This window comes from Nelusetta ayraudi, unplaced genomic scaffold (genome assembly GCF_046127955.1).
Source record: "Nelusetta ayraudi isolate G7.1 ecotype Tasmania unplaced genomic scaffold, CSIRO-AGI_Nayr_v1 ptg000004l, whole genome shotgun sequence".
NCBI classification, from domain to species: Eukaryota; Metazoa; Chordata; class Actinopteri; order Tetraodontiformes; family Monacanthidae; genus Nelusetta; species Nelusetta ayraudi.
Genome location: NW_027466054.1, coordinates 17,401,307 through 17,425,000, shown reverse-complemented (window position 1 = coordinate 17,425,000; position 23,694 = coordinate 17,401,307). Strand labels below are relative to the sequence as shown.

The 23,694-nt window shown below is 48.4% G+C and overlaps 3 protein-coding genes across 7 annotated transcripts in view; all 3 read right to left on the bottom strand.

The window, feature by feature from the left end:
* The window catches only part of LOC142897449 (lipopolysaccharide-induced tumor necrosis factor-alpha factor homolog), a 3,354-nt gene extending 3,140 nt beyond the window's left edge, over positions 1-214 (bottom strand). Inside the window, exon 1 of the mRNA XM_076039807.1 lies at positions 181-214. Within this exon, the coding sequence (XP_075895922.1) occupies positions 181-199 (19 nt within the window). The 5' untranslated portion in view covers positions 200-214. The remainder of the gene's footprint in view (positions 1-180) is intronic.
* A 4,306-nt stretch (positions 215-4,520) lies between these two features.
* Positions 4,521-11,478, bottom strand: LOC142897985 (uncharacterized). The gene is made up of 7 exons (XM_076040678.1): positions 11,394-11,478; positions 10,385-10,586; positions 10,213-10,293; positions 9,732-9,810; positions 7,700-7,885; positions 5,814-6,776; positions 4,521-4,553 (listed from the first exon to the last, which is right to left on the bottom strand). Exons 1-7 carry the CDS (start codon positions 11,476-11,478, stop codon positions 4,521-4,523), a joined length of 1,629 nt encoding a protein of 542 aa, XP_075896793.1.
* A 713-nt stretch (positions 11,479-12,191) lies between these two features.
* Positions 12,192-23,694, bottom strand: part of pkd1a (polycystic kidney disease 1a) — a 62,683-nt gene continuing 51,180 nt past the window's right edge. For all 5 annotated transcript variants that reach the window (XM_076039707.1, XM_076039726.1, XM_076039742.1 and 2 more), the window contains 14 exons: positions 23,051-23,265; positions 22,877-22,955; positions 22,664-22,779; positions 22,040-22,242; positions 21,193-21,387; positions 20,967-21,106; positions 20,269-20,399; positions 20,037-20,148; positions 19,853-19,945; positions 19,062-19,233; positions 18,695-18,985; positions 17,895-18,029; positions 16,883-17,227; positions 12,192-16,380 (listed from right to left, as the gene is read on the bottom strand). In XM_076039707.1, coding sequence (XP_075895822.1) covers positions 15,415-16,380; positions 16,883-17,227; positions 17,895-18,029; positions 18,695-18,985; positions 19,062-19,233; positions 19,853-19,945; positions 20,037-20,148; positions 20,269-20,399; positions 20,967-21,106; positions 21,193-21,387; positions 22,040-22,242; positions 22,664-22,779; positions 22,877-22,955; positions 23,051-23,265 — 3,193 coding nt within the window. In that variant the 3' untranslated portion in view covers positions 12,192-15,414. The remainder of the gene's footprint in view (positions 16,381-16,882; positions 17,228-17,894; positions 18,030-18,694; positions 18,986-19,061; positions 19,234-19,852; positions 19,946-20,036; positions 20,149-20,268; positions 20,400-20,966; positions 21,107-21,192; positions 21,388-22,039; positions 22,243-22,663; positions 22,780-22,876; positions 22,956-23,050; positions 23,266-23,694) is intronic.

The following is a 23,694-nucleotide window of genomic DNA, read 5'->3' as shown; positions in this document are numbered from 1 at the left end:
ACGGACAGATTAAGTAGAGTACGCGTACTTACATTTCAGTACTCTCCAATACCAATGCTGAGTATTTGATTTGGCCATTACATGTTACATGTTACTTAATAAATCTGGTATCAGCGCTGTGGTATGAGTATGTATTTTACAAGTATGAGTAGAATACTCAACCAGTATCGGTTACGATACCTGATACTGGCGTCGGCATCAGTGCATCCCAACTTCCGAGCAAGTTTCTTCCAACTTCGAACCAGACATTGATTTCCAAGCCAAGCCTTGTGAGCGTTGCGCACTGGGTCTGTAAGTATGAGCCGACTGTGTATCAAACGAGTGACAGTTTCCGGCTGTGTTGAAATTGTCCTCACAGGGCGTCGACTGGTGGCAAATCACTTGGGATTTTGATAATAATATTTATGTTTTAAAACAAAAAGTACAAACTCGGCAAAGCCCGGTTTATCCACACAGAGGCGCTCAGTCGGGTTCCGATGGGACTCAACAAGTTGTTTTTTTTCGTATCATGCCGGGCTTTCACACTGAATATGGATTTCTTAATAGAAGAAAGTCAGTAATGTTTGAAAGCAGTCACTATGTAAGCGCTTCTGGAGCGGATGGCCATGTTGTGAGTCAACAATTCTCACCTGTGCAGGTGAAACAGGTGGCCGATGTCACCTGACCTGTTTTCATGGCTCGCTAAAAAAGCACGTAGGGAACGGAACTACTTTGCTACTTACCTGTGCTGTAGGAGCCAAGCAAAGGGGGCGGGGGGGGCTTGAAAGCCCATTTCAACAGAGTGAGACTCTTCAGAGTCGGCTAAATTAAATGAATAACAATAATAATGATAAAGAGCCTCACCCTGACTCTTGGTATGTATGACAAGCAGGTCCTACCTTGCCGTGGGAGTGTCGCCGTTTCCCTCTGAGTGCCTGAGATGGAGTGCGGACAAACACTGGCCAGGTGATGTTTTCTAGCAGTGGGAGGAGCAAAGTTGTGCGGCGACCTCTTCCCGCTCGCATTGCTGAAGCTTTGACTCACCGCTTGATTGCATTCCTTGTCAGCCTTTGTCGCCTTTGTTGCTTAAAAGTGCTTCTGAATTTGTGTCCAGTCTTCCGTAGGTTGTTGTGAGCAGATAAGGAAATCTTTGATATCTTTGGCTCTGGAGAATAAAAAGAAAAAGAAAAGGCCACGACACACACGAGGTTTGAAAAACACACAAAAAGAAACAAATAATGATAACTTCATTTTTAGCATCTCGCAAAGAATGGGCCAAGGGTCAAAGATACAATCCTTCTATGTCTTGCCATGCTGGGAAGCAGTCAGACAGGCGGAGAACAGTTGAAACCTGTTTCCCTACTTCCCCTGATTGAACTACTGGATCTGAATTCAAACTCAGGAGGAGCTTGTATTCAGATACAGCTGCCACTCAAGCAGGTGGATTTTCCTCTTTGACCACTGATGGATTAGCTGAATGTTTACACTCTTGGGAGTGCACTGTGGCGACAGTGACGATGGTGAAGAGGCTCTTGCGTCTTTCTGGGGTGAAAGTGTGTGTGTGTGTGTGTGTGTGTGTGTGTGTGTGTGTGTGTTTGTGTGTGTGTGTGTGTTGAGTGTTACACTAAGCCCATTTTACAGATTAAAATTTAAATCAATTGCAGTTCACATGTACAACAGCACACAGGCTGCTTCTCATCCAGGAGACACTGATTTTATTTTCATAGCTGAGATTGTTCTTGAACACTTTATGTCTTCTTTAAATGATTCTTGACATTGCTTATTCTATATTCGGTATCAGCGTTGTTGTTGTTGTTGTTTTTTTTTTTAATGATTTGTTAATTTTAAACGCTGCTTACTTTTGTGGTAAGAAAAAATAAGGATTGTTATTATACTCTGTGGCCTGACTATGACGACTAGCAGCAGTGTCATTTTTATAAGCCCGAGCTTCCTTCAAACACACGCAAATCAGACTGACCAGAAACATTTAGTGTGTTACTGTTAGTGTGGATGGTTGTTTGCTTTGAATTGGGTTGCAGCCCCGCCTCCACCCTGGGCAGACAGCTGGGTGAGGGACCAGCACTCCGGTGGCTCTGACTGCAGGAGGCGAGTGGAGGCGGTCACAGGAAGTTGATGGACGGATGTTTTAAACATGCTGTGATGGCGTAAAAGTGCCAGAAGAGGGCTCTACTGCATCAATCATGACAAATCTCCCGATATTGTCCCGGCGCCTCAGAATCCAGCAGGTTTCCTCCAGTCTTGCATTTTTTTTTTATTCTTCAGAATCCAAAGCTACGATGAAGAAGCGACTAAAAGGTTCAGCCAGAAGACCTGAATGGGTTTGTTACACTATCCTGGGTGGGTAGAAGGACCATTGCCCTCTGTGATATCACAAGGGGCTGATAGGAAGAACTTCATGTTTCAGCATAAACTCTCTGAATGTAAAGCAAGTTTAATTTTTTTTAATTATTCTTATTATTTTTCTTCTTATTCTTATTCTTTAATAATAATAATAATGATAATAATAATAATAATAATAATAATAATAATAATAATAATAATAATAATAATAATAATAATAATAAAGTCCCTTTCTTGTTTCTGGGGTTTTTGCTAATTGATAGTATTGTTCTAGCACATTGGTAAAGTAAACTTCTTTCAATTTCAAATCATTGTTGCCAAAAAACAAAAAAACACAGGCCTATAAAATGTCCCTTTAACGTCTGTCAATGACGTGACGTGACAGAGAATATGTGTGCTATGTCAGCCTTCTGCTGGCACGATGGAACAATGATGCAATGTACACAGTTGACAGACACACAGACACAGGAGGCCAGAACAGAAAGAACCTGCTCAACATGACACTGAAGATGCGCCTCGGCCAGCGTATCAATAACACCATCCATCAGTGAGATAAACTGCAAATATCTAATAATTAGAATGATCCCCACGCAGTCAGTCAAGCAAAGGCAGCACGTTTCTTCCCTGCACATGGAGGCCTTTCGTTTCTTTAGCTAAAGTAGCTAAAGCTAAACCCACAATGTTGGCTTGCAGGTTTTGCCGGTGAGTTGCAACACGCCACCGCAGAGTCACGTCCACAGGAGGCGACCAATGATCGGCAAGTGTCTGCGGCGTGTCTTGGCAGCAAGGCCAAGCCTCAGGTCGCAACGCCTGAGGCGAGAAATTGCAGATGCGCTCGCTGAATGAGGGATCGTGCCAGAGAAGGGACACGGTGGCTTTGCTCAGAAGAAGAAGAAGAGGAAATAGTGTTTGAGAGGTCTGCGTGAATGCCCACATTTCAAGTGTCATCCACGCAAGATACCTCCAACCTCAAAAACCTTGAGAATCTTTTCAGTTGTGACAAAATCATGAAAAAAGTTGCCGTCTAGTTGCCGCGGGAGTGGAGGCGTTGCTCACTAGACAAGTCACAGAAAGTATGGTGCCTTTTGAAAATCCCCAGAAAAACATGAAGAAGATACTCCTGCTGCTAACGGAGACACTGCAGCAGCTGCAGGTGAATCCAAACAGGGTGGAATTTTGAGAGGGAGGAAGGAACAAACTACAGAACAGCCCAGCAAACTCTTCAAAGTGGCCAACACTGTTTTGCTTTAAGTGTCAAACACACCGATTGGTGTCCAGCCCTCATGAGTTTATTAGACACTGATCGATACATTTGTCAATAATATTCCCACAAATACATCCACGATAGCCATGTCACTACAGAAAAAACAAAACATAAAACAACCTTTATAATAGGGAAACGTACAAAAAAAAAAATTGTCAGATGGGATACAAAATACAGCACATTAAGATGGACAGCAGTAAGATTTCCAAAAGAAGACCAATGTACAAATACTAAAAATGACAATCCAAAAAGGAGCTCTAATTTTCATACCTTCACAAACTAGCGCAAAGTTTTTGTTTTTTGGTCGGTCGAAATGCCAGCCCTTGTCTAATGGCCTTGGCTAAATGGCCAAAATGCTGTAAAACTCGTTCAGCCGATAAACCCAAGCACAGCCGCCGTCATCTGAGGAATTTTTGCTGACAAATGCATCATCTACATTGTCATCATTATTCTGTGTTCCCAGGCTTTAACAAATGGAGTCGGAGTCGGAGCCAGAGCCTGAGGGCGGGGCTCAAGAACTCACACCTGCATCTCGTAATGGAAGTGTAATTATCCTTCAGACCCAGGCATTAATAATTGTGTCATTAATTAAATCACACACTCAGGAACTCAGGCCAAAGGTGCAGCTCCTGGTCCCCTCACAGCCGAACATCGTGCCAGCACCTTTTCGACCGGTGCTAATCCCGCCAACACATTACCAGATGGCGCCCTCTTCACTCAAGAGGTCATCACTTAAGGCGTGTTTACAGCGCCTCGCCTCGCCTCGCCTCGCCTCGCCACGGTAGGGTGTTAGGGTGTTTGCACTGGCCACTACACGGTTGTAGGGGGTGCCATTTTGGTACCTCTATCGTTGAAGGGCCAAGCGAGACGAAGCGAGTTTAGTGGTGACATAGTGACGAGCAGGGCACTGATTGGCTCAGATTTTCTGATGAAAGGTGAGAGCGACTCTCTGCGAAAAACACAGCGAAAACCCAACCGGCATTTCTTTTTGGAAAAGTTCTTATTAAAAAGCAACCACAGACCGAGCAGCAGGTATAAAACAACCTCTCGGTTGTCCATTGCTGCGCTGTTGTGTGTCGCACAGAAATGACGCTGACGAAAACATTGTCCCGCTTTACCGCGTCGACTCCGCCCACGGTCTCGTGATCACAGAGCCAATGAAAACACAATCGTACCGAGGCGCACCGTACCGTAGCGAGGCGAGGCGAGGCGAGGCGAGGCACCGTAAACACGCCCTTATGTTATAAATTTTCTTTTCTCTTTTCTTTTTCTCGCTTTCCTGTTTCAGAAAGCTACTATCTCCTGGGGCCAGTTGTTCAAAAAATGTAATCGGGATCAAAATGATCCGGATTTGGAAATACTATTTTTTGCTATCCAGGATCAGTTAATGAATCCGTTTTACTTTTATGCTGGTTTTTCAAAGCAACATTGAATTGGATCACCCTGATCTAGAGACACAGTTTTCAAGATTACCAAATCCGGATTACCAGAGCTCTAAATAGAACAACATATGACAATGCGGGCTTCCTGCAATGTAAAGAACAACAGGTAGAACAGCCAACATGGAGTCATATACAGTATATATATATATATAAATATATATATACATAAAGTATCTATATATACTTTATATATATATAAAGTATATATATATATATATATATATATATATATATATATATATATATATATATGTATATATATATACACACATTCAATATATATATACATACATACACACATATACAGTGATTAAGGACAGAAATATTGAATGTCATTTTTGTGTGTTATTCAACTCTGTTTGGGGGTTTATTTCATAGGGACAAGATCATTTTTATTTTTTTATTTTATTTTTACTTTACTATACTGAAAGGCTTAATTGGTTAATTTATTATTTGACCAATTTTAAAGTTTTGGTTCATTTTCTTTCTGATATCCACCTTGAAATCCTGCTCCTGTCACGATCAAGATAATCCTGTTTTTTTGGATCAAAGTCATCCAGATCCTTCTGAAATGTTTTGAACAACACAAACTGAAGGTTTGATCCAGATTAAAACTAGGATTGTATTACATGATCTAATCTGATTTCAGAATCCTTCTTTCCCTTTTGAACAACCCTTCTTCTTCTTCTTCTGCCGCATTATCCGGGGTCGGGTCGCGGGGGCAGCAGCCTCAGCAGAGATGCCCAGACCTCCCTGGCCCCAGTCACCTCCTCCATCTCATCCGGTGGGACACCAAGGCGTTCCCAGGCCAGCCGGCAGACATAGTCCCTCCAGCGTGTCCTGGGTCTTCCCCGAGGCCTCCTCCCGGTGGGACATGCCCGGAACACCTGCCCAGGGAGGCGTCCAGGAGGCATCCGGAACAGATGCCCGAGCCACCTCAGCTGGCCCCTCTCGATGCGGAGGAGCAGCGGCTCTACTCCGAGCTCCTCCTGGGTGGCCGAGCTTCTCACCCTATCCCTCAGGGTACGCCCGGCCACCCTGCGGAGGAAACTCATTTTGGCCGCTTGTATTCGCGATCTTGTTCTTTCGGTCACTACCCAAAGCTCGTGACCATAGGTGAGGGTGGGAACGTAGATCGACCGGTAAATCGAGAGCCTCGCCTTTCGGCTTAGCTCCTTCCTCACCATGGCAGATTGGTACAGCGACCGCATCACTGCAGCCGCTGCACAGATCCGCCTGTCGATCTCACGCTCCATCCTCCCCTCACTCGTGAACAAGACCCCGAGATACTTGAACTCCTCCACCTGAGGCAGGATCTCCCCACTGACCCGGAGAGGACAAACCACCTTTTTCCGGTCGAGAACCATGGCCTCGGACTTGGAGGTGCTGATTCTCATCCCAGCCACTTCACACTCGGCTGCAAACCGCCCCAGCGCACGCTGGAGGTCCTGGCTTGATGAAGCCAACATGACCACATCATCTGCAAAAAGCAGAGACGCAATCATGTGGTTCCCGAACCAGACTCCCTCCGGTCCCTGGCTGCACCTAGAAATTCTGTCCATGAAAATGATGAACAGAACCGGTGACAAAGGGCAGCCCTGCCGGAGTCCAACATGCACTGGGGACAAGTCTGACTTACTGCCGGCAATGCGAACCAGACTCCTGCTTCGATCACACAGGGACCGCACGGCCCTTAACAGAGGGCCCCGGACCCCATACTCCTGGAGCACCTCCCACAAGATGCGTCGAGGGACACGGTCGAACGCTTTCTCCAGATCCACCAAGCACATGTAGACTGGTTGGGCGAACTCCCATGAACCCTCGAGCACCCGGCGGAGAGTATGGAGCTGGTCCAGTGTTCCACGACCCGGACGGAACCCGCACTGTTCCTTCTAAATCCGAGGTTCGACTATCAGCCGTATCCTCCTCTCCAGCACCCTGGAATAGACTTTACCGGGGAGGCTGAGGAGTGTGATCCCTCTGTAATTAGAGCACACCCTTCGGTCCCCCTTTTTAAAAAGAGGAACCACCACCCCAGTCTGCCAGTCCAGAGGCACTGTCCCCGACCACCACGCGATGTTACAGAGACGTGTCAGCCACAACAGTCCCTGCACATCCAGAGACTTGAGGTACTCGGGGCGGATCTCATCCACCCCCGGGGCCTTGCCACCAAGGAGTTTCCTGACTGCCTCAGTGACTTCGGTTTGGGTAATGGACAAGTCCTCCCCCGGTCCCCCGCCTCTGCTTCCTCCGCGGAAGACGTGACGGCAGGATTGAGGAGATCCTCGAAGTATTCCTTCCACCGCCGGACAACATCCCCAGTCGAAGTCAACAGCTCCCCACCTGCACCATAAACAGCGTCGGTGGCGAACTGCTTTCCCCTCCTGAGGCGCCGAACGGTTTGCCAGAACTTCTTCGAGACTGACCGAAAGTCCTCCTCCATGGCCTCCCCGAATTCCTCCCAGGCCCGAGTTTTTGCCTCCGCTACCGCCCGAGCTGCAGCACGCTTGGCCTGCCGGTACCTGTCAGCTGCTTCCGGGGTCCCACGAGCCAACATGGCTCGATAGGACTCTTTCTTCAGCTTGACGGCATCCCTTACTTCCGGTGTCCACCACCGGGTTCGGGGGTTACCGCCACGACAGGCACCGGAGACTTTACGACCACAACTACGAGCAGCTGCGTTAACAGTAGAGGTGGAGAACATGGTCCATTCGGACTCAATGTCTCCGACCTCCCCCGGGATCTGGGAGAAGCTCTCCCGCAGGTGGAAGTTGAAGACCGTACTGACAAAGGGCTCAACCAGATGTGTCCAGTGATCAGTTGACAGCTCAGCCCTTCTCTTCACCCGAGTGTCCAAGACACAGGGACGGAGGTCCGACGACACGACAACAAAGTCGATCATCGACCTCCGCCCCAGGGCATCCTGATGCCAAGTCCACCGGTGGACACCCCTGTGCTCGAACATGGTGTTCGTCACGGACAAACTGTGACTAGCACAGAAGTCCAGCAACAAAACACCGTTCGGGTTCAGATCGGGGAGGTCGTTCCTCCCAATCACGCCTCTCCAGGTCAAATTGTCGCTGCCTACATGTGCGTTAAAGTCCCCCAGCAAAACAACGGAGTCCCCAGTCGGAGCACCATCCAGCACCCCTCCCAAGGACTCCAAGAAGGCCGGGTACTCAACAGTGCCATTCGGGCCATAGGCCGAAATGACAGTGAGAGACCTGTCCCCAACCCGAAGGCGCAGGGACGCGACCCTCTCGTTCACCGGGGTAAACTACAACATGTGACGGCTAAGCTGTGGGGCAATAAGCATGCCCACACCAGCCCGCCGCCGCTCACAGCGAGGTGACATTCCATGTCCCTACAGCCAGAGGCTGCTTCCGAGGCCCGGGCTGTCGAGGCCCTCCGCCTCGACCGCCGCCCGAACCACACTGCACCCGAGCCCTACGGTTTCCTCTGCGGGTGGTGAGCCCACAGGAGGTAGGACCCACGTCGCTCGTTCGGGCTGGGCCCGGCCGGGCCCCGTGGGCAAAGGCCCGGCCACCAGGCGCTCGCATGCGAGCCCCAACCCCGGGCCTGGCTCCAGGGTGGGGCCCCGGTTGCGCCATACCGGGCGACGTCACGATCCTTTTGAACAACCCATTTGATCCAATCCGATAACCAAAATCCAATCAGATTACCTTTGAACAACTGGCCCCTGATGCTCAAGCTCCGCCTCCCACCCAGAAGCTCCTACTAACTCCTAATTGGACCTCACCCCTCGGCTGCACAGGGGCAGATTGTTGTTCAGCTGACAAACGGCCCTTAGTGTCTACGACAGTGCGGGAATTTATTCAAACGTCCTGTCCTCAGGGTCAGCGAACAGGGTTTTCAGTAGCAGCGATACAAAGTTTTCCGTCAGGAATTGATGATTTAAAATGTTGCTTTGTTTCCATCACACATGAGCAAAATAAACAAACAAAGGGTAAATTTAGTGCGGTAAAATCTGAAGTAAAATGAAAATGACTTCACACATAGTTTTCACTTGTATATTTATTAATATAGTAATAATGACATAGCAATCATCATCAATTCTCAATTGAAGCATAGACATGAAACAGTCAGGGTGGAAAAACAACCTTCACCTACAGAGGGTCAGTAACAGTCTCAGTAGCAGCAGCAACATCTGAGGAATCAATTCCTCAGGTTAAATACTGGATTGCTGTTTTTCAATCTTCATTTTAAACAGCTGACTATGGAAGATTGGACCAAACAAACCATTCATTAGCCCTCTGTTAACAGTCTTCTGTTGAAACTGATAAGCTGGAGTTCCTAGTGTTTAGAAGGATACAAAAACAAGAGGACAAGGCCAGAGCTTGGCTCAGGTTGTGGTCACTAATCTGTGAAGAGGTGTCAGTGCCCTTTGTGACATCACAAATGGCGGATTTACAGAAGTACATGTTTCAGCACACACTCTTTGAAACGAAAAAGTAAAGGATGGACTTCATTAACATTCTGCATGACGTGGGTCAATCAAGAATTCAAGAAATGTGTTACAATATTGTGTATAACTCACTCACAGTTTGAACAAGCAGTTGAAGAAAAAGGCTCCTTTTCTCTGTGTTGCGTCATCGTCGTTGGCAACTTGTGAACCTTGTTGGTGTTGAACCGCTGGTTTACGCACGTTTGTGGGTGTGCAGTACTTGGTTGCAGTACGGGCAGGAGTGCTCCACGTCCTTGCAGGTCTTGACGAAGAACGGAATGAGAGAAAGTGGAAAGAGACTGGAGAGAACACCGGGAGAAAAGGCAACACACGTCAGCTTTTCCAGAACGGAAGTCACAACAATCACAGACATCTGAAATTCATTGAGGGACTCTTATGTTATCTCAGAAAAGTTGTTTTGTATTCAATCAACTTCAATTGAGGTGTTTGGATGTGTATGACTTGTGTGTGTGTGTGTGTGTGTGAGGATACTCACAGCAGGAGGAAAAAAAGAAGAAGAACAAAAACCATCCAGACGAGCGGGCCAACCTTGTGCTTGATTCTGGTGAGAACAACCCGCTCGCAGTAAGGACACACCATAAGCCCTGGATTGTCAGTTGGCACCTCTGGATTCTGTCTCACTGCAGCAGAGAGAGCCCGACACTCTGTATCACCCATCAAAAACACTTGTTAAAAGTCACCATGCTGCAAGACATGGACACTCAGTGTGAGTGTCCATGTCTTGCAGCATGGTGAGCATCCTGGGGTTGCAGCACTGGGTTCTGTGGAATCACAGAGATCTGTGGGTTCACGGGGTTCTGTGGGTTCACGGGATACTGTGGGTTTACCGGGTACTGTGGGTTCACGGGATACTGTGGGTCCACCGGGTACTGTGGGTTTACCGGGTACTGTGGGTTCACGGGATACTGTGGGTTTACCGGGTACTGTGGGTTCACGGGATACTGTGGGTCCACCGGGTACTGTGGGTTTACCGGGTACTGTGGGTCCACCGGGTACTGTGGGTTTACCGGGTACTGTGGGTCCACCGGGTACTGTGGGAGCTGTTGCTGTTTTTCTGTTTCAGAAAAGGGGGGAACAGTGGACAAAAGACAGAACACGATGATGAGAAAATGTCCGTGAAGGTTCTCAGTCATCCAGGTCATCTTCAGGTAGAAGGGTTGAGTCAGGGCAACTGGACTTGTTCTTGTCCAGTCAACCCTTCTACCTCATGATGAGAAAATGTGAGCAAGATTGGGCTCCGGAGGTCCAGGTTTCTAAGGGTCTTACCCCGTGGTATGCCTTGTGGATGCGGATTAAGCTGCCCAGAGTTATAGGGGACTTGGAACACTATGGCTCCAGGAGGAAGCATAAATCCTAAAGAGTCATGAGGAGAAGAAAATGAATGCTGTGAATTTCAGGTCAGAGTGACAGTCACTTTCACTCAATCAATCACTCATTGATTTATTGATTGACCCAAACCCTAATCATTGATTGATTGATTGATCGATTTACCGTCAGAGTTGGAAACTCAACAAAACACTTTCAGACCTGTCTGAGCTTGTGACAAAGGATAAAGTTAATATATGTCTAGCTGAGGAAAAGAAGAACACAATTTGGTTTTATTATAAAAAGAAATCTAAAATAATCGTTTAGCCTTCACCGAATTCTGTCATGTACACCCGAGGAAGAAAAAAATGTGAAATAAAAACCCTGCTAAAGCGCTGACCAGCAATTGAATTTACACAGGTCTGCATGATAAACGAATTGAGTTTCAGTAAATCAAAGGGAATGATTTACCCCCCCCCCAAAAAAAACCCTGAGGAATATTATTAAGGTTTTACACTGCGACTCGAGCAGACGAGGCGGGTCACTGAGGTCTTACCTGGCTGGTTGACGGGCTGAGCCGGGTTGACTCCCACCGCAGGACCCACGTACATTCCTTGAGCGAGTTTGTGATCGCTATCCATGGCAGTTGACTTCAACCAAAATTTAAGTGGGGATGCAAAATACAGAAAGAAGAGGTGCTGTAGTGAAAAAAAATAATTTAAAAGGTAAAATATCTCAAATGTCAGCAGATTGATTGTGCTGTGTGGCCAGAGTCTTCGCTGTGACTGGGACACCGCCGTCGCTCCACCGCATTAAGATGGAAAAACATTTTAGAGTTACAGTAAAGAGTCAGTGAGCTGGTTTGGTCACATTGTATTTTTCTTTCCAGATAGGAGGGGTTGTACACACACGTCTGTATATATTGCAGACGTGTGTGCCTGGAGCTGGCACTGCAGGCAGAAAAGAATTAAATATTTAGAGAAATAAACGCCTTTTCACAAGAAGAAATCCCATTTTCTATCTGTTAATTTATTTAATTGCGTCACTCTGTGATTTTATAGCTCGCAGGTGAAACACCTCAATATCGTCCTACCAATGGAACCCAGACTGGGTGCAGGAAGTCTGGGTTTTCAAATGGAGAGAAGCTCAAAAACTGAGACAATCAGAATGGCTGGATGGACAGCAAATCAAACGTAGATCATAAACAGTTACTGCTTTGAACTCTTATGAGAATCAGTGTGTGTTGTGTCTCTTTAAGTGCGGTTTTAATCAAACGACTTGGTCTGATTTGAAAGGCCCGGCTCTTTGAATCGGATCGGTCACAACCGACACATCGTCATCATCACTGAAAAAGTTCAGCTGTCAAACGTCTTTATTCGACTTTGTCAAGTGCAAAAAAAAAACTAAACAAAAAAAACAACAACAAACAAACAGAAGTGCTACAACTGCAAAATACTGTTGCGATACATGAGGAGAGTAGACAAAAAGCACACTTATGGCACCATTTTCAAAAAGAAACAAAGAACAAAATGCATTGTAAGACATCAACAAACAACAAAAAGCACAAGGACAGAGGAGGAGGTGGCGGAGTAAGAGGAAGTGAAGGAGGACGAGGAGGAACAGTCGGAGGAGGTGGAGGAAGAGGAGGTGGGCTTTGGCAGACTTGTGGGTCATTGATCAAACAGTTAGTTTTGGCTTCTGCGCTTCACTTGGACTCAGAGACATTTAGGTCGGGTGTAGTTTACGACACCAGTGCCTGACCTGCGACCGTTTTACTGCAGCGAATACACAATACCGATACTGCGACAAGCAAAAATATATACACACGAGCCACAAAAGCACCAATATATACAGACGTGTGTGTACACATACACATACGCAGATGTGAGCAGGACGTCTGAGCTCTCACGGGGTCAGAGGAAGTGGTTGTGGTAAAGTTTAACATCGTCAGGGAGGAATCTGGTCATCGATTTCGAGCTGCAGCCGTTTAAAAGAGCACAGCGGCGACACGACATCTGCGTAATCTTGCACGGCAGCGTCGGACAGACGCTGATTCCACTTTGTTGTTTTGCTTCGTTTTCTAATTTGTTTCGTTTCTTTGCTTTGTTTCGAATTGACGCGACCAGTTTGCTTCCTGTGCATCATAATGAAGAATGAACAAGAAGAAGCGACTGCTTAGACTAAAGTGACGAGCATGAATGTATTTTGAAGTGTTGGAAGTGTTTTTTATTTTTTATTTTGAACATATATTGAATGAGAGCAAAGATGGTGCAGGAGGAGGAGGTGGAGGGGAATCGTTTATAGCAAACCGCCACACTGACACAGACACGGAGCAGCTCGCTAACGTAGCTGATGTGGCAGGAACATGGATGTATTATAAGAACTGGATACCAGACTGGCAATATGGCGGTGGGCCTATTTCTTTCCAGTGGCCACTCGAGGTACTGCAGCAAAAAGAAAGAAATCCCATGGGCAAAAGATCATGTGAGTTACAGAGGCACAATGGAAAGTGACACTACTCTGCATGCTCTATTGACCCATTAATGCGGAAGTCAAAATCTTTATCAGGACATGCGCAGGGTGAGCAAGTTCATTGAAATGAATGGGCCGCCATCTTGGACTCTGGAGGCTTGGGCAGTCAGCGTCAAGCCGTAGCTACCGAGGGAAACTTTGGGTTAAAAGTCTGATTGGTCCCTTTGGATGTGACTGAAAGAAGGTTTGTCCAATCATTTTTCTCCTCCATGCAAGCGCTCTCCCCGGGCTTTTTACCCAGCGAACGCTGTACTTGAGATACATTCAAAGGGTTCTGGAAACGTTCCTCTTAAAAAAAATCATAAAAAAATAAATGATTGATTGATTGTTTTTTCAGGGAGTGAGAGGAATTAGGAAAAACATTCCCTTTTTAAATCACAACACAATACCATTTAAAATCCCTATGCAGCCCCGATTTCTGGGGGTTTTCAGACGTTCAACTTTTGGGAAATGAGGTGGGTTCCCTGAGATCTGCCCACTGGATACAGGAAGGTTCTCTGTTTGTCTGAAGAATATAAAAATATATATAGAAAACAGACTGGCTAACAACGCGGCTGGGAGCAGATACATGTTTAAACACACAAACTCCTCGCTATAGCTTCAACACTTTGTTAATACTTATATGGACTCTTCCGTAATGCAGCTATGAAGATATTAGATGACAACTCGACACACAAGAGTTAAATAAAAATATCAGCTCCGTTAGGAAGTAAAGTGCTAAGTACGAACAACAAACGAATGACTGAACCAACAGTTCGGCAGGGCAAAACACAGAACGCGTGGAAACCAAACATTAGGAAAAAAAAAAAAGAAAAAAAGCTTTGGCAATCTTTACAATTCAAATACAAAAAGAACCGTCCACTATTGGATGAGAGATTAAGCTTATTTTGTACCGCCACATGGCCCCTAATAAAATCATTCAAAATAAAAAACAACAACAAAAAAATTACAATGTACATCATAACAAAAGTGCTTTAAATCACAACACACTGGGGAAAAACATTTAAAACTGGGAGTCATAATAGCTTTAAGGTGTAACTTGTGTAAATAACCAGTAAAAAGTGAAAGGCAAATCCAGCTTCCTCAACTTTAATCGCAACCTCGTCTGTCCAAAAACACCTTCTTCTTCTTCTCTGCTTTTAATTATTTTGAAAAACCAAACAAACTTGCTTCTCCACTTTCTCAACACCGCCTGTGACTTCTCCAGTGGAAAGTCACATCTGCACCCTGAAGAGAAGGCCGCTGGGATCCCAGCAACCAGTGTGTTTGTGTGAATATGTGTGTGTGTGTGTGTGTTTGTGTGCGCATACATGCCTGTTGCATTTTCTTCTCCCTCAGGGTGCAGCATAGTTATGCACCTGTTCCTTCAGTGTTGCTTTATAAGCAAGTGTGTGTGTGTGTGTGTGTGTGTGTGTGTGTGTTTCTGCATGTGGTCCCATTACAGAGAACAAAAAACAAACTATTTCCAGAGGGGGGCGCCACATAACATACCCATGGTGACCGAAAATGAAGACGAATCGAGAAAAAAAAAAAAAAAAAAAAAACGACAACCAAAAATCACTGAAAACAAATTTTCTGAGATAAACAAAAACAACTCGGTCGAGCATCGTCGTATGCTCCTGTCAGCCCCGCCTCCCCCGCCTCCTCCCCCCAGCGGGACCTCCAGGGCCACGCTGGGGTTCCGGTTTTGCCCATCAGGGGGCGCCGGTGAGGAAAACTTTGGGAGGGGTCTTAAAGCTTTCATGTCGTGTGTGTTTTTTCCACAGACTGAAGCCGCTGTGGGCGGCGACGGCGGCGACCGGCACCGAGTCGCTGCCACAGCTGGACTGTAACCTTCCACCTGAAATGCCCTGGAACTACTTTTTTCGGTCTCCCTCTTTGGTTCCTGTTTCTGTGCTTCGAGTCCCTCGAGTTCCTCTCCCAGGGTTTTAGAGGGAGAGGGGGAGGGGAGGGGCCATTTTGGGTGGGTGGGAGCAAACCTGCAGCTCCACCTCCCTTTCCCCCCCACCCCGCCCCCACTCTCTCTCCTTCGATTGCCCTCCCCCTCAGGACTTGCCGTGGTGGTCCAGGTTGGGGTGCACCTTGTTCTTGAGGGGCGGCGGCTTGCGTTTGCGCTTGTGTGTGGGGATGGTGGTGGTGTGAGCCGGGTGGTTGAACAGGCTGGAGGAAGGCGGCGGGTCCCAGTCGCACGTGACGGGCGGCGGGGCCGGCGTGGAGGAGTGGGAGGGGCCGAGCGCAGGCGTGCGATGGGGGGGAGGAGCATCCAGGACTGGCGAAGAATCGCTGGCAGGTTTCTCCAGGTCTTCGGGTGCAGATGGTGGAGGAGGGTGGACGCTGGCTGCTGATTGGCCGCTAAGGGTGTGGGCGGGTCCAGGCGGCGCTGGTCTGGATTTGGTGGTGGCAGCTGCCACGGACTTTCTGAGGTGAGCGGCGGCCGCCGTGGCGCTGTTCCCACAATCCTTGGCGGGCTCCTTCCTCTTCGCCTTCCTGCTCCCCTTCTGCTTCGGCTCTTTGCCGCTTCTTCTTTTGCGCTCCCTCCACGCCGCCTCCTCCTCCCCCCCGCCGCCCTGGCCCTGGCCGCCCCCCTCCCTCTGCCTCCTCGCCCGCCGCTCCTGCTCCAGCCGGCTCTCGGCGTGGTAGAGGTCCTCGGCCGCCGCCGTCACGCGGTCCAGCTGCTGCAGCAGAGCGTCCAGGGTGGGCAGCAGCCTCTTGAGGGAGGCCTCGGTCTCGGCCTGCTCCCTCCAGCTGCCGCTGCCCACCACCACGTTGGGGCCCAGTCCCAGGCCAAGCCCCAGGCCCAGTCCTAGGCCCATGCCCGGGGCCTCCGTCAGGCTGCAGGGGCTGGAGGAGGCCGGGCGCCACGAGGCCTCTGAGCCTCCGTCCACGCTGTCCGGAGTCGGGGGGCCGTCGGGGCCGTCCAGCGGCGGCAGGCACAGCGAGCGGCAGTCGCTGGTGGAGGACGAGCGGGACGGCGGCAGCTCCAGGCCCTCGAAGCGCACCTTGTGGCGGAACTGAGGGGAGAAGAGCGGGAGAGTCGGCGTGAGATCACCACATCAGGAAATCACACCACTCTGGTAGGGAGCAGGACTTCCCCTCCATCCTGAGACAGGCGGACGAAGGACGTTCTACAAAATCAAGATTTTTTTTCTCAGATGCTCCTTGAGGAAATTTGACAAAACTTGGAACTGCTCGGTTTCCATCAGAGACTTTTTTTTTTTTTTTTTATCTTTTATATATCTATTATCAATATAAGTAATTTTATCTACGTATTAAATGTTTATTAGTTTAATTTCTTTGTTTTTATTTTGTTTGGTCTTTTTTTGTGGACTGTGTGTCTTAGGGAGGGGAAAGCGATGGTGCGTTAAAAAAAAAAAAAAAAAAAAAAAAAGGATCCATATTTTTCTCATGTACTCACAGTGTGCATATATTTTGTATTGCTGATGCTCAATAAAACAATTTTTTCCTAAAGAAAAACAACATAAAAAACGGCAGCTGCCAAACAAAGAGACGCACCTCCTTGGCTCTGCTGAGCCCCATCCACATCTTGAGCCTCCTCAGGAACAGCTCCACCATCTCGTAGTCCTGCAGGTCGACGGCGGGCCGGTACAGCTCGGCCCGAGCCCGCCGGTAGTTCCTGAGCAGCACCGAGGTGAGCAGCCACAGGAAGGCCAGGCGCAGGACGGCGAAGCTGCTGTGGAAGGCCAGCGAGGCCAGAGTGTCGGGGGGGCCGGCCCCCGACCCCGACCCCGACCCCTGCGAGCTGCCTCGCCACGACAGCAGAGCGCGCCTGCCGGCGGCCAGCAGGGACAGGCAGGTGGCGCTCACGCTGTCGTAGCCGTCGGCCACCGAGTGGAAGAGCTGCAGAGGAAACACACAGATCGATGGACGAGTGATGTTACATGATGGCTTGGGATTATTGTTCTGTGTTGAGTATTCTCTGATGTGTCTTCTATTTCATTTTATTGTAATTTCATCCTGGCAACATTTGGACATGAGTCTCAGCCTTCATTTCTTCATTCCGGGTCACCACACAGTTGTTTATCCTAAGAATTCCCTCAGGCAGTGATCTGGGAGGGGCACCAGTGCCCTTTGTGACATCATCAGGGGCCCATTTAGAGACCTGTGTGTTTTAGCTTGACGAGAGGAGCTCACAGGAGTGAAGAAGTGACAGAAGGATTTTTTTTTCTCCATTCTGGGAAGTTCACTAGCAGGATTTTCTTGCTGCTGCTGCTGGAAAATGACCGACAAAGGGAATTTTCCAAAACAAAAAGCTCCATAATAAATAAATAATAAATAAATAATAGAGAATGCTTCTCCTCGGAGCTCGGGCCACAAATCATTAATCACAGGAGACTGTGCTGCTGCTGCTGCTGTTGCTGCTGCTGCTCGGAAGAATGAAATAATAAATTCAGGCCAGTCCTGGTAGTGAACAAGCTGCACCAAGGCAGATTGAACTGGAAGGTTCTGGAACAGCAGGTTTGGTGCAAAGGGGGAAAGACAAGAGCGGAGGGGAAAAACATCTGACCAGGTGTCCGGCGTGCGAGAAGGCCAGCAGCAGCAGCAGCAGCGCCAGAGAGACGGCCAGCAGCTCCCGGACGGAGCGGCGCAGGGCCCGGCCGAACACGGCCCACTCCCGGAGGAAGCGCAGCTGGTGGGAGGCCTGCAGGGGGAGAAGGAGGGAGGAAGAGGAGCGGCCGTTAAACAGAGAGAACAAGCACAAAATCACTTCTGGATGTTTGCTTCTTTACAATGATGTACTTCAGGACCACTTCTACCTCACACAGTGGCCAGAGGGATAGATAGATAGATAGATAGATAGATAGATAGATAGATAGATAGATAGATAGATAGATAGATAGATAGATAGATAGATAGATAGATAGATAGATAGATAGATAGATAGATAGATAGATAGATAGATAGATAGATAGATAGATAGATAGATAGATCGATTCAGTCAGTGAGGTTTTAATATTGCGCTGGATTTTACAACCCATCTGCTTCCGTCGGTAGTTGAGAAACAGAATTGTGCATTTTGGAAGGGCTCAGGTTGTGATGAAAGAAAAGACCACAGAAAAAAACGGCCAGAAAAAACACAGATGAAGCCGAAGTTTCAAACAATGAGACGCTGCTAAAGAGTGTCTTTTTTTCAGAACTTGATCTTATTTTAAATTTTAAATTACAAAGAAAATACACTGAAGGAAATCAGAGGACATTCTGTCAATCAGATTGAAGCCGACCAATCAGCTGCCCTTAAAAAAAATGCTTCACGTGGGCTCTTTGCTAAATGTGAAGGATTTCTGCCAACTTGCTTCGGGCCGTTACCTTGAGCACCAGCACGAACAGCAGCAGTGCGCTGGTCACGATGTACATCTGACTCTGCCGGGCCAGTGGCTGGAAGTCAGTGAAGGCGTCACGCGGATGCTCCAGGAGCTCCGCCCACCGCAGCGAGGCCGCGGCGCAGCGGCTCAGGTGGAGCCCGCAGACGGACGCCGCCAGCGCCAGTTTGCAGACGCCCAGGAGCCTCCAGACGGACAGCAGGTAGGCGTAGCCCTCTCTGAGGAATCCCATGATGCCCCTCACCAGGAAGTAGAGCACCAGAGCCAGCAGGAGGAGCTGAGAAACAGGAAGTGAGAGGATTGGAGTGGTGGAAAGGGGGAGGGGAAGGTGCAGAAGTCCCAAGGAAACTCACCACCAGGAGGAGCTGCAGATCCAGGCCTGTGATTGGCCACAGGGTGACGACGCAGAGGTCCAGGCTGGACTGAGCGCGCTCAGAGACAGGAAACTCAAACAGGAAGGAGAAGACGGCGAGCAGGTCTGTGTTGACGTTGTAGAGCGAGAAGTCCAGCGACACGGCTCGAGTCCTGGGAAGACGCACACGCACACACGCACCTTGTTCAAGATGCAGATACTTACTTTTCCTTCACTGGTAAAACTTTGATCACAGGAAGTTCAGTGTGTTAGAGTTGTTGGAGGCCAGTGAGGTTCCTTGGTCAACTAAAATTCCTAAGAGTAAATTTGAACTGTTGTTTCTTGGTCTTAAATGGATTCTAATTTGCTCAAAGGTTCCATATTCTACAAAACTAACATGTCCAACACCTGCTCAGGATATTTTGTGTCTTCCGCCTCCAGCCAGCTAAAGTCAATCTTAAAACTTCACCTGCTTAATCCCCTCAACAGAGAGCGTGTGTTAAAAACAGCACTTTGTGATGTCACAAAAGGCCTCCACATACCTCTTCAACATTACAGTAGTGCCTTTATTTAATCCCCTTCCAAAGAGGTGGGAGGCTGCAAACAGAGGGCTAAACATGCTGCTTTAACTGGAGATCTATGAAGTGTGATTTTTGGATAGTTAACGATTTCTGAACCCATCTCCTGGAGACTGGGATGAATTCCGATCATTCATGATGCGTGCGACCTTTGACCTCTGGCAGGGCGTAATTATTATTACTATCATTATTATCATATATTTTCATTTGCTACCTGAAGTCGAGCCAGCGCTGCGCCTCCAGCCGCTGCAGGGAGGACGAGGCCTCCTCCAGGCTCCTGTTCAGCTGGCGGTGAGTCACCAACAGCCTGCGGGCCACACGTGACGGCGGTTAGCGAGGCCGCGGGTGAACGCAAAGCAGACATTAAAAGCAGAACTTGGGTTGTTGTTCCGACTGACCGGTTCAGGTCGGGGGCTCCCGGAGGAGCGGAGAGGTTCCCCGCAGCTCTGCTCCAAGATGCAATCCAGGCTTTGCCGCCAATTCGGCCCTCCGACCTGAAACCTCCCGCGGCTGAGAGAAGGGAAGAGTTCCCGGCAACACATGAGCGACCCACAGCAGGCAGTTCAACAGCGGCGCGCGGGGGAAAAAATGCACAGAGGCTGGAAGAGGTTCAAGTGAAGAGCATCTCACCGTGAGCGTCCTGGACCTGCCGGAGCATTGGCGCGCCCAGCAGCACACTTCCTGTGTCCCTCAAGAGGGCCCTGTCGTCCAGCAGCCGCGGCAACAGGGACGTGTTGAGCCACGCCAGGACGTCGTCTCGGCTGAAGTGGCAGAAAGCAGGAGAGTTAGGAAACACGAACGGACAAAACTTCTTGTCACGTCACAAGCAGGCATTTATTGCAGCTGATGTTTGATGAGAGGCGCACGGCGCTACTGAACTAATCACGGCAAAGCTAGACACTGTTTGTGAGTGCAGAAAAGTCTCAAGGGCCTCTTTTTGTGTATATTTTATTGTGAAAATATCGCAAGCCGGATCAACGCTAACGTCTTTAGCATCAGCCTGTGGTTACTTTATCTTGTCGTAGCTTCATGCTGTTCTTGTTGTTTTTGTTTTTAAAGAGGAGCTTGACTCTCTTCTTCTCACTCTGGCAACTGCCTCCTATTTGACCACACAGGAGGCTTAGAGGTTATTGAACCCATTGTGAACTAAGACTGATAGTGCTGCCTCTCAGGTGCTGGCAAGGATGGAGAAGAAAAACAAATTACAACAGACATCTTCCAGTACTTCCTGTTTGTGTCAGTGCCAGGGTGTTGGGGTTGGCAGGTGTGTGTGTGTGTGTGTGTGTGTGTGTGTGTGTGTGTGTGTGTGTGTGTGCAGGCATGTGTACCTGCTGATGCTGTGGTACTCCGGTGTGTGCAGCGCCCGCTGCAGCTGAGTGCGCAGCCTCAGGGCATGTGCGTCTTTGGCCGAGTCGGAGTAGTTGAGGAGGAGAACCACCAGCAGGAAGAGCATGTAAACCAGGAAGTTCTGACCAAAGACAAAACAAAGACATTCAGCGCCAACAAACGACCCCTCCTCCGACTGCGAGTGCGTGTTTCGGTGTGGAGACGCACCTTCAGCATGGTGTGCAGCAGGTGGACCTTGCGCGCCTGCTGTCGGTCCTGAGCCAGAGCGAAGCCGTGAGGCGGCCTCACCCTGTGCACGCGCTGCACCACGCGCTCCACCCGCGGGAACTCCACCAGCACGTCCTGGTCCTCCTGGCGCAGGCGGCGCACGCACACGGCGTAGTAAGCGGCCTCACAAACCACCTGCGGCACGCCGGGAGGAGCTTCGGTCAGGGTTCGAAACTTGGAGAATTATTTCAAACTATAAACTAACAAAGAAAGGTTCGGGTTTTCTCGGAAAGAAAACACGAAGAAAAACCTTCGGCTCAGCTGGGAAAATCACTGCTCACTTTTACACAGCTGCTTTCCGAAGTTGTTGTTGTTGTTGTTGTTGTTGTTGTTTCGCCCCCCAAAACTGTTTTCGCCACAACTAAGGAGGACCTGATTAATAACTTTATCCTCAGACGAAGTGAGAACGTTTTTGGTCGAAGCTTTTCAAGACGACTCTCTAAACTGCAACAATCCAGCTGTCATGAAACCTTCTAGTTGTAAAGATGAGCTGCAGCTGGACCGACCTGCTGGCTAACACACAGCAGCACTTTTTTAATGATGCATTAATGTTGTGCTGTGCATTTGGTTCGTATGTGACAAAATGTTGTGTACGCTTTCTCAACAGTGTGTTTGATGTCAGCCATTAATAGTGGTGGAAGAAGCAGCTGAAGAGATGACAGCACAACAAAAAACAGAATAAAGAATAATAATGGTAAACAGGAAAATGGGAAAATGGAGAACCAGGAAGTGGGATTTGGCCGCGAGAGGAAACACAAACCGGCGCCACGGTTTGGCTGAACCTCACCTTCAGGGGCTCCAGCAGCAGGCAGGAGCACAGGAAACTGGCAAAGCAGGAAATGAGCCACATCATGGACACGTTCTCACTGAAGCCAAGCCCCGCCCACACGGAGACGGCGCCGCCCAGGGTGATGAAGGTCCAGCTGCCCCACAGGGCGGCGCTGCCGCACAGCGGAGGGAGCCGCCGGGGCCGACACACGTCCGTCACAACTGGGGACGAGAATGAAAGGTTTTGTTGTCAGACAAAAATAAATAAATAAATCTATGAAAATAAAACGCACAAAGAATTTCAGTGGAGGGATATTTCACTTTAATCATCTCGGTAGGAGGTTTGATGAAACAGAGTTCCATGGTAAACAAGCGCTTTAGCTAATGAGAAACAAATCCGATGATAAATGAATAAATAAATAAATGTTACACAGCATAATTTTCAATTTTATTTCACATTTCAAAGCAGTTTGAACCCCATAATGTAAAATATTACCAGAAATCGGCGCACACACACACACACACACACACACACGCACACGCGCACGCGCACGCGCACACGCACACGCACACGCACACGCACACGCACACGCACACACACACACACACACACACGCACACACACACACACACACACACACACCTGTGTTGGAGGTGAAGGCCGTCTTGGGTGGGTCTCTCCTCAGAGATTCTAGAGGAAGAGGTTCGTTCAGCTTCTGCAGGAGAATCACTTCAGTCTTATCGTCCAAAATGCTTGAGCTGATGGGCAAGAAGAAAAATAATCAAATGAAACTATTATCATTTACTAAAGTTAGAACCAGAAGGACAAGCTGTCAGGCTGCGGGATCAAACTCACAGGTCGACCATCTCGCTGTCGTCTGCCTGGGGGAAGAAGTTCTGTCCGTCTGTCAGGATGTGTTTGATCAGATCTTCGTCTGCACAATAACAAAAAAACACAAAAGGAAAAAAAATTGGAATTGCTCACTTCCAGCTACGCAACATAAAACACCTTGAGTGTTCAATCACCCACCTGAGGAGGTGAAACACTTGTTGCCGTGCTCCGCCCCTTCCTCGCTGTCTGGGTTAAAGGTCATGTCCACGCCCAGATGCCGGCTGCCCTGACCCCTCTTCAGCCTGGGCAGCCCCATGCCGTGCCCCGCACCCCCCACCACTGACGTTTCGCTCAGCAGCTCCGGCCAATCCCGGTCCTCCATGTCGTCCTCGGCCGAAACCCAGCTCTCCATGCTGACACAGACACACAGACACACACACACACACATCAGTTTTAGGGTTTAGAGAGACGACGGGGAAACCGCGTCCGCAGTGAGATCCAGTCTGACTCACATATTTGCTGCTTTGAAGGTTTCTTTCTAAAGGTCCCACTTACCTATTTTCAAACAATGATCCCTAATTTCTGGCATGACGCCCTTTGTGATGTCACAAAGGGTTGTGATATGACTTTGTGATGAATTGAAAACCTTGATCCTTCCAAACGTGTGGAATATCCAACAAAGGATCAGTTTTAGCCAAAAGCTAAAATAGTTAAAACTAAAGTTAAAACGCATTGTAAACTGGAGTCATATGAATAATTTATTTTTCTTCTTCACTGGACTCCAAGATAAAAACCAGGTTCTTAAGTTTTGTTAAGAACACAGTGAAGTATTATAGCCTAAA

Excerpts from the sequence above, each read along its gene's own strand:
- LOC142897985 (XM_076040678.1), bottom strand. The coding sequence starts at position 11,478 with ATGGATAGCGATCACAAACTCGCTCAAGGAATGTACGTGGGTCCTGCG. Across the intron at positions 9,811-10,212 it reads TGTCCATGTCTTGCAGCATG|TCTCTTTCCACTTTCTCTCA; the intron begins GTGACTTTTAAC and ends TGTTCTCTCCAG. Across the intron at positions 4,554-5,813 it reads CACCGGATGAGATGGAGGAG|AGAGTCGCTCTCACCTTTCA; the intron begins GTGACTGGGGCC and ends TGTTTTTCGCAG.